Source organism: Esox lucius, unplaced genomic scaffold, assembly GCF_011004845.1.
Source record: "Esox lucius isolate fEsoLuc1 unplaced genomic scaffold, fEsoLuc1.pri scaffold_71_arrow_ctg1, whole genome shotgun sequence".
Taxonomy (NCBI): domain Eukaryota; kingdom Metazoa; phylum Chordata; class Actinopteri; order Esociformes; family Esocidae; genus Esox; species Esox lucius.
In genome coordinates this window covers 61-9,482 of record NW_022995045.1, presented here as the reverse complement: position 1 = coordinate 9,482, position 9,422 = coordinate 61, and the positions used below count along the sequence as shown (strand labels likewise).

The following is a 9,422-nucleotide window of genomic DNA, read 5'->3' as shown; positions in this document are numbered from 1 at the left end:
TTTTGTAGTATATGCAACTTATTAGTTGGGGGGGGGGGGGGGGGGCGCAAAACTCAATCTCGCCTAGGGCAACCAAAGGGCTAGAGCCGGCCCTGCTCCATCCACACCTTGATTGACCTGGCTGTGTGGCATGGAGCATTGTTCTGCTGGAAGAACCAATTCTCAGAGTCGGGGAACATTGTCAGAGCAGAAGGAAGCAGGTGTTCTTCCAGGATAACCTTGTACTTGGCTTGATTCATGCATCAAATCTGCCCGATTCCAGTCTTGCTGAAGAATCCCCAGATCATCACCGATCCTCCAACAAATTTCAAAGTGGGTTCGAGACACTGTGGCTTGTAGGCCTCTCCAGGTCTCTGTCTAACTATTAGAAAAATTTGACTCGTCAGAGAAGATGACCTCACTCCATTCCTCTACGGTCCAATCCTTATGGTCTTTTGCAAACTTCCGCCTGGCTCTTCTTTGCTTATCATTGATGAAGGGCTTTTTTCTAGATGTGCACGACTTCAGGCCTGCCCCTAGCAGTTTCGAACCGTCCTCGCCGTGCACTTCACCCCAGCTGCTGTTTGCCGTTCTTTTTGTAGGTCACTTGATGTCATCTTACGGTTGTTGGGTGACATTAAAATGAGTTGACGGTCATCTCGGTCAGTGGACAGTCGTTTTCGCCCTCTGCCAGTCTGTAGCTTTGTTATCCCCAATGTCTGTTGCTTGACCTTGTTCTTATGAACCGCTGTCTTTGACATTTTCAGGATGGACGCAAACTGATGCTCACTGTATCCCTCTGCCAGTAAAGACAGAATTGAACCCTTCTTTTCCTCACTCAAAGCTTTTCTTTTCAACTCTTTTGTCTTGCTGAATAGTAATTTTTTTGTTCAAATTAACTTTGGGGTACTACTTACTACTAGGTACTACTACTGTTTTTGCCATCCAGCTGGTCCTATTGCAAGAGGATAATGATGATCACAGCAGTGGTTTTTACTTTTCCTCGTTAAATTAGATATGGTTCAGGTAATCACCTAATCAGTACCTCATTAAGTAAAATGAGGTGTGCCTGTGTTGGAGTTTAACAGACACTGGAATGGAATGGCTACCATACATGTAGAGATGCTGATTTAAGAAAAATTTGTAGTGGTCTCTTAATGTTTTCCAGAGCTATATATAAAAAAGAGTGTACGGTCCTACAAATACTATGGAAACTCCAATGCAATCATTCTGCAAAAAGCCTATTGTAACGTCTGTCACGCCAGTATCACAACGAGTACAGTCCTCCGGTTCCCAGTGCACCATGCCCCGTACCGCTGTTTCCCAGTTGCCACGATCGTCGTCTCCTGTTTATTGCACCCGTTACGTTTGTTTTCCTCCACTATTTTAGGTACACCTCTATCACAGATTCATTGTTGAGTATTGTTTCGGTCAGAACCCAGGTCACTCTCTGTCTCAGTTGTTCATCCTATTGCCTAGACGTTATATCGCTCCAAGGAGTGTTTTGTGTTCGCTAGAATATTTGTTTATTAAAACCTTTCTTTGAGCACTTGCATCCTGAGGCCGCAGCGTTATTCGTTATTATGTTTCAATCTCCATCTTCCGCTTATCCGGGGCCGGGTCACAGGGGCAGCAGTCTAAGCAGGGATGCCCAGACTTCCCTCTCCCTAGACACTTCCTCCAGCTCTTCCGGGGGGACACCGAGGCGTTCCCAGGCCAGCCGGGAGACATAGTCCCTCCAGCGTGTCCTAGATCTTCCCCGGGGTCTCCTCCCCCGCTATAGCTATAACATAATCTTTTTTAAAACATGAAATCTGATTGACGTGACACTAAACTGTATCTAAGACCTGACAGGTCTCATCATACAGTATCATACCTGTATCTGGTAGGTTTCTAATCATACAGAATCTGATATGATAGGGAACTGGTGACACAGAATTTAATATACATGTTGTTAAGACACCTGCAAAAGACACTGACCTTAGTTCAACAGCTAATCATTTAGCCGGATTTCCTCAAGCGCTGGCCTTCAGCATTTCGTCTTAGGCACCAGTGAATCACATCCCTGCATTCTATGGGAAAACAGAATTAGCAAGAACAGTGGAGTCACAAAATGCATCCTTGTTCCGGGAGGAATATGTGGGAAATTTCACAAATGTAGAGATTGTTAGAGGAGACAGCTGGGAGAGACTTTGCCTTGAGACGAATCAGCCATTTTGATGACAGTTAATAATTAGTCCTGGCTATGCTGTTTTCAGAATTTCTTTGTGACAGAATCCCCATTGAATGGTCGCCTAGTGGTCAAGAGTGTTGGACCAGTAAACGAGAGGTTGTTGGTTCAAATCCCATGCAAGGTGAGAAACCGTACCATTCTCTCCCTGTGTGCATACCTTTAGAAACGCCTGCTTTAAAGCGCAGCCTGTGTCCTCTGCGGATGCTGTACTCGTCCTTGTAGGGCAGCTTCCCGTTGACCAGGGTAAACAGCATCACGCCGAGAGACCAGACGGTGGCCTTGTGCCCGTTGTACAGGCCTTTGGTGAAACACTCCGGCGGGCAGTACTCAACGGTGCCTGAGACAGAGGGGTGTGTTCTTTTGGGCGTTACTTCACCAGAAGCCCCTCCCCCCCATCGTTCTTAAGCCCGTCTCACCAGAATACTCATGGTACGGGTCCTCCTTCAGCAGGTTGCAGCAGCCGAAGTCGATCAGCTTCACCTGGAGAGTGTCCGTTTGAAGGAGCAGGTTCTCCCCTTTGACGTCCCGGTGCAGGTAGCCGCGGTCTTGGCGGTGACAGCACGCCAGCACCGCCTGTTTTATGATGCCCCTCGCCGTGTCCTCGCTGAAGGCCCCGCCCGCCACGGTTCACAAGTAGTCGTACACGTCTGCTCACGGCGTGGGATACTCCATGACCAGGGCGATCTGGTCGGGCTGGTTGAACCAATCCAGAAGCCCCGCGATGGGTCACACGCCGGGGGCTGGGACATGACCAAATGCAGGGCCATCTCCAGGGGCAGTCTGTGTGACGTTTCGGGCTAAAGGGGGGAGGTCGGTTAACACAGAGTCATGATGTTCCAGGCTAAGCCAGGTTGGTCAACACACATGCAAAATGTTCTAGGCTAAATAGAAGTTGATAAGCACACTGCATTGGTCTGAATGTGCTTGCTGTTGCTAGGTAGACCAACACTCACAGACTGATTCCAATCTATCCGACAATAGACTGACCAGCATTGACTGTGACTTACTAATGTTAAGTACTCATCATCATGAGCCTTAGGGATGAACTTCAGGGCCACCTGGCAAGGAAGAACACTGCTGTGAATAATTAACCTTAGTGTGCTAGTGTGTCGTAGTGCAAAAGGACAGAAGACAATGGAGGAAAGACAGAGGAAAGGTACAAGAAAGGGAAGAGATAGGAAAGCAAGGGGAACAAGGGAAGAGAGAGGAAAGCAAGGGGAACAAGGGAAGAGAGAGGAACATGTTGAGAGAGAAGAGGGACAGAGCAGAGAGGAATGGAAAAAAGCAAGGGGAAAGAAAGTGGTAGAAAGTGGACTGTGAAGTGTGGATAAAGGAATGACATTAGATAGGGAAGAGTGTTTTGTGAGTAAAAGACGATAAGGATTACATCCTGCTTCCTGTTTTCCATCCTGCTTCCGTGTCCCTTCATAGACAGACCCAAAGCCACCTTGTCCCAGCATCTTGCCTACATCGTAGAGCGAGGAGAAGCTGGCTGCAAAAGGACATAAAGCATTCACAAATTGTTTCTGACTGGCCCAAATCCCAAGATATCTCAACAGGCCCAGAAATGCAACACTGTGTGGTGTCTGATCATTGAAACATATGGCAAGTAACGAAAAAAGATCTCAGACCTTTGCCAAAAAATTGTGCCTGCAAACACCCTAAAACGTTGCAGCGCATTTCCAAGAGCTTGGGCAGCGGCGTCCCCCAGGAACATGCTGAAGTTGAGGCGATGGTGGCACGGCTCTTCTTGGCCTCGCTGAGGTCCTCTGTGTCCGAGTCCAGGGAAGAGGTGTCCCTCTTTCTCTTGGAACTCTGGACTGACCGGCATGCCTGTGGCTGTTTCCTTGTGGCTGAAGCCCTGGTTTTAATCACCCGTCTCCTACACGAAGGGGAAGTCCCTTGACCGGGAACTACACACTCCAGGGGGCACCGGGGAAATACTCTTGGCAGTGGCCTGTTTTCGTTTTTTTGAGTGTTTTCGGGAAGGGCCTTTGTCGCTCTCCGAATTAAACTGGCTCTTTCTCTTCATCCTCAGCTCTGTGAGGGCTGTCAGTACTCTTTTCATGTGTCGAAGCAACTAGGGGTCAACAATTGATTCATTGTATCACAATTCTTTCCCTCAAGACATTGTGCTGTTACACTGACACAAATGATATATTTTATAAAAAAAAATATATATATATATATATATATATATATATTTACTATTTGGTCACAATGGATTCTGTACAGCCCACTCAATTCTCACTCACTGTTTGGGACATAAAAGTACTCTGAAGTCAGTAATGAGTATGCATACGTTTCTTATAGTTATTAAGAAAGTGCATAGACCATGTAACCTACAGCTATTAGCTGTCACTCAGGAAATCGCTCGAATGTGCGGCATTACATTTTCGAATGCGTGTCCGTATCAGCGTGCACGATGCGCTTAAACTTTAAAAAAGTTGATCAATATTGTAAGCAGATTATTCTGATATTTTCAACGAGCCTCATTAATTGACACAGTGTTTATCTCCACTACACTACTTGGGGATTAAGAATTAAGATTACACACAATCCTGGAAAAAATGGCACATACCAAGTCCTACTAATGCTATGGAAACTCCAATGCAATCATTCTGCAAAAGGACTATGCATAATTATATATAATTTAACCCATGGTGTTATTAATAGACTTACATATTATGTGTCAATCTCTGTCTTATTATTGTGCTATATAGTTCAATCAGAATAAATATCTCAGGGTCGTGTCGTTAAATCAATCAAATGTAGGCCTGGGCTACAACTTACTTATCGCAGCGGTGTCGAACTCTATCTGAACTAATTTTCAATCAACTGTCCATTTAAACAGAGATGTGACCCGGCACGCGTCACCATAGAACCGTAGTTATAGCAGCGGTGTCGTACTCAAATCTGAACCGATTCTCAATCAACTCCCCACATGAGACATGACGTTGTCACCCGGCACACGTCACAATAACGCAGACCAAATCAACTCCGCGCTGGCATGTGTAATCAACAAAACAAGTTCAACACTGAAATTAGTACAAGTCAGTGGCATCGGTAGGCAGGGGCGTAGCACAAGATCCTGGGCCTTATGCATAGAGAGTCCTGATTAAAAAAAATAATAATCAGGCCTCTGTACACATGAATCTGTAGGCCTAGATGTTTATAGGGTAATAACTATTAACTGTACTGCTTAGAGTAGCCTGATAATTTCTCTACACACATTTCAAACCTTTCCCAACATTCTCTACCCTACTTTACTTTGGTTACAAAATTTTTCGTTAATTTTTCTGGCCATATTCCTGGATCCTCTGGAAAAAACTCTTCTGTACTGCTCTGCCTACTTTCCAGTTCCTCATCTCTCACTTCCACTGTGCTCCCTGCTGTCTTCACTCCCATCATCCTCAATCACATCTTCTCTATCATCTTTCTCTAAGAAGGATACACTTGATAATGATCTCTTATCCTAATTGTAATGTGATATAATAAAATACATTAAGATATTAGTGTTACTTGACACATTTCAGTCAAAATGGCTAAACATGGTTTGTTTTAATATTGATATAAGCTCACCTCAACTGAGGGCAATGTGTTTCACAATGTTAACATCTGCTTCTACTGAATCTGACATAACTATAATGTTGACAGGATATCTATCTACCAATGAGCTACCAAGCTACCTATGACACTGATTAGCCTATTATTGCTAGGTATAGATATTATAGCCTATTAATTTAAAATTAAACATGTTTCAAATTAGGATATTATAATGTTGTGTTGTATGCAAACAGCATTGTTAGTGGAGTTTATTAATTTAGCCTTTACCTCAGATTTCATGTATAACCAAATTATCATTTTAAAGTGAATGTTCTGCTCTTATATTGGTTGTCTCAGTACGTTTTTAGTACTAACGGTCGCGGAGATATTCAAGTAGTTTAGCACCATTTGGTTTTCTAGTTTGTGCTCACCTTTCTTTGAAAATAAGTCAGTCAGCAATTGATTTCACTCATTTAGTTTTTTCTCCTTATCCTGTCTTTCCTTTATTTTCCACGTAGCGCTCCACGTCTCCACCAGATGCTCAACCGAACTAAACAAAATGCGTGCAGGTGGACTAAACCATTTGGCGCATTAGCAAGGGGTGGGTGAGACCTTAGATATTATTTTTTGTATACAAAATGTAGTCAGTCAATCAACCAAGTTATTCAGCCAATACACTTTACATTTCATCTGACATGCATTGTGAAATATAATTAGGATATGAAAATATTCAGGAAATAAAGTATATTCCAGACTTTTCAAGGGCCTTCTCTCCCCTTGGGCGCTGGTAATCAGTATCGGTTTTACCCCCAGTCCGACGCCCCTGTCTGTAGGCCTGGGCGTCCGGGGCTATAGCTCCCGATCTTTTATGAATAGCCCCGGATCTCAAATTGACCCAAAATAATAATAAAAAAAAATAGCCCCTAATCTATTCATCTATAATGATCGCGCATTACGACAAGTAGGCCGCTAGCGTGTACATCGAACATTTCCGCATGAACATTCAAAAGCCTGTACTTCCTGTCCCGGGCGGGGCAGGGGGGTGGGCTAAGTCCCGAATATATTGTGATCATAGCTACGCCTCTGGTAGAATTTCAATTGTTTTACATCTGAATATCGTATTTGTATGGCTCGGAATTACACCGACTTGCCCTAATAAGTGTCAATACATTCTCAGTGGAACTGTGGAACCTGAAGGCACGCATTGTAGTCTACTGTTGAAAATGTAGGAAAGCAGGTAACCTTCTGAAGTGTATCATAGATTATGGCCTTTTCAATGTTAGAAATAAAGGGTTTAACTGAAGTTTTATTAATTTTCATATTTAATGTAAGCCTACAGTGTAGACATTGTTAATGTTGTAGAGTCTATTGTAGCTGGAAACGGCTGAAGAAAGCATTACCCCTCTGTTCCAGTGGCACGTTGTCTTTGCTAATCAGAAACAAATAATTTCTTCTGAAAAGCATCAGTCTATTTATGTTCAGAGAAATGAGGGCAAGTCAATGCCAACAAAAAGATAATCTCGTTAAACGATGTGTAGTAGTCACAGAACAGAGCAGCGGAAACTGGCTCAAACCAGAATACAAAGAGGAGTGGGAGGCCCTGGTCCACAACTGAGAAAGAGGACAAATACATTAGAGTGTCTAGATTGAGAAACAGAAGCCTCACAGGTCCTCAACTGGCAGAATCATTAAATAGTACCCACAAAACATGAGTCTCAATGTCAACAGTGAAGAGACAACTCTGGGATGCTGGCCTTCTAGGCAGAGCATGGCAGAGGGATGCACAGGGGCAATTCTTATTCTGACAATGATGTAGTGGTGTTCATATAAATAAACTGGGTGCAAGAAAGATGGACTTTTATATTTTCTTCTGGTTTTAGAACATGGAGTCTCTCCTGTTCCCTTTGATATAGGTGCCCACATCTAGAACAAGACGTCGGGTCATATAGACTAGCTGTGTACATAGTTTCATCAAGGTCATACACAAATATTTAAATTTTTTCAGCAATAACACATTATAAACTCAATTAAAAAACTTGCAGGGCGCAATATGCAAGATCATGATTTGGTTTGGAAGAGAATGTGATGTCTTTTACTCATCATGTTTTTCTAAACTTTTCCCATTGCAAACTAATGTTCCTATTTTGGTTTGACAGGTTGCTATTCAAAGGCTATTCTGATGCCACGGTCATTTCCCTTTTATTTTCAGGATTTATTTTTTTATTATGGAACATGTAGTGTAATGAAAGATGTGTTTTGGAAGGTTTGTGAAGGTACTGTGTTTTCTGGTGTCTCAACTCAGTGGAACATCCTAATCTCACACCAATGGGCCTATTTACATCCTGAAAGGAACAGACATACACTGTGGGGGTCAAGGTAGCCCCATCTGCTCAGACAAACCAGGTGTGAGGATGGAAAATTCAACAAAGTAGAAGTATGACTTCTGTTGGATTAACTGCACTGATGTTTGGTCTTTTCATGTGTGTCCCATAAAGGGATGAACTCTCCAATAGGTTTCAATGCTGTACATGTCATGTAACATTTGTTACAGGTAAATGTTTACCAGATGAAGAAAAATGCAAAACCATGTGTCCAGCTTTGGATGGTGCTAATTGGATATATGTAAATGTGTGAATGCCAGTTTATTTGTTTTTTTTGTTTTAGCCAAGGTGAGGTGATCCTATTATAGATGCAATGGGCGAGTACAGCCTGTCTGGGTGGGATGAATAGTGATTGAACTTAGTTCTGCAAGTCTATCTTTAACAGAAGCTCCTAGCATACCTTCATGCTATAGTGTCTTAAATACTTATGGTATAATTAGTAGACCGTTAGGCTAGTTGGGAGGACGTTGAATCGTGTTGGCATGTAACTATGTTTTGTATTGTAACTTTATTACTTGAGTGTGTGGAATATGAGCATTGATAATTACAATATGAATGTACATTTCATTGGAAGTGCATGTGCCTAGATAATGAGAACAACAGAAACCTCTCTGTTTAGATTATCTCTCTATAGGTTGTGCTCTAATGACCAAAAGAATGTTTACGATTGGCCATTTGGCATGGGGGTTACTGTCTTGGAAACCTGATCTTTGCTAGGTAGACACACCCTTCAATGTATATATCAGCTTGTAACCAACATTACAGTGAGAAGAGATTGACTGAGATGAGATTGAGGTTGTGTAAGGAAGATCAGGTCCGTAACCTCATGAACAAGACTTTCTAATGCTGCAATAAATAATATACTTTCTCTCTCCCCTGACAAACGGGTATGCTAATTATTACAACCACTATACAAAACGGCCGATTTCTAACAAGTGGAATAAATTGTGTTACTTTGGAATATAGATTACGATGGCACTCCTCGTTCATCTCCATACTCAAGCTCGTAGGGATACTGGTAATTACACACTCATTAGTAAGTCTAAGCGACCAGACTTGGAGTCCCTGAGTCCTGGAATTCTCAAAGCAGTTTGGTTAGGCCCGGGAACACATGACCTTGGAGTCATCCCTGAGTCGTTGGGCATAATTAACTTTATTTTAGACCCAGGAACACATACCATTTTACATTTTACATTGCCAGCTTTTACTATTCAACAAAATATGAAGGTATTTCTTTCAATGACTTCCCCCTGAGTAAAATGGGAGAGTCGTGGGAGTTTATT

At 42.8% G+C, this 9,422-nt stretch overlaps 1 protein-coding gene across 1 annotated transcript; it reads right to left on the bottom strand.

Moving 5' to 3' along the window:
* Nucleotides 1-1,717: 1,717 nt before the first annotated feature.
* LOC117594234 (serine/threonine-protein kinase pim-3-like) lies at nt 1,718-2,839 on the bottom strand (the record flags this gene model as incomplete). The annotated part of the gene is made up of 4 exons (XM_034291324.1): nt 1,718-1,762; nt 1,960-2,051; nt 2,370-2,549; nt 2,629-2,839. Coding segments are annotated over 3 exons (462 nt in total), but the record flags the coding sequence as incomplete, so codon positions are not given.
* Nucleotides 2,840-9,422: the final 6,583 nt, after the last annotated feature.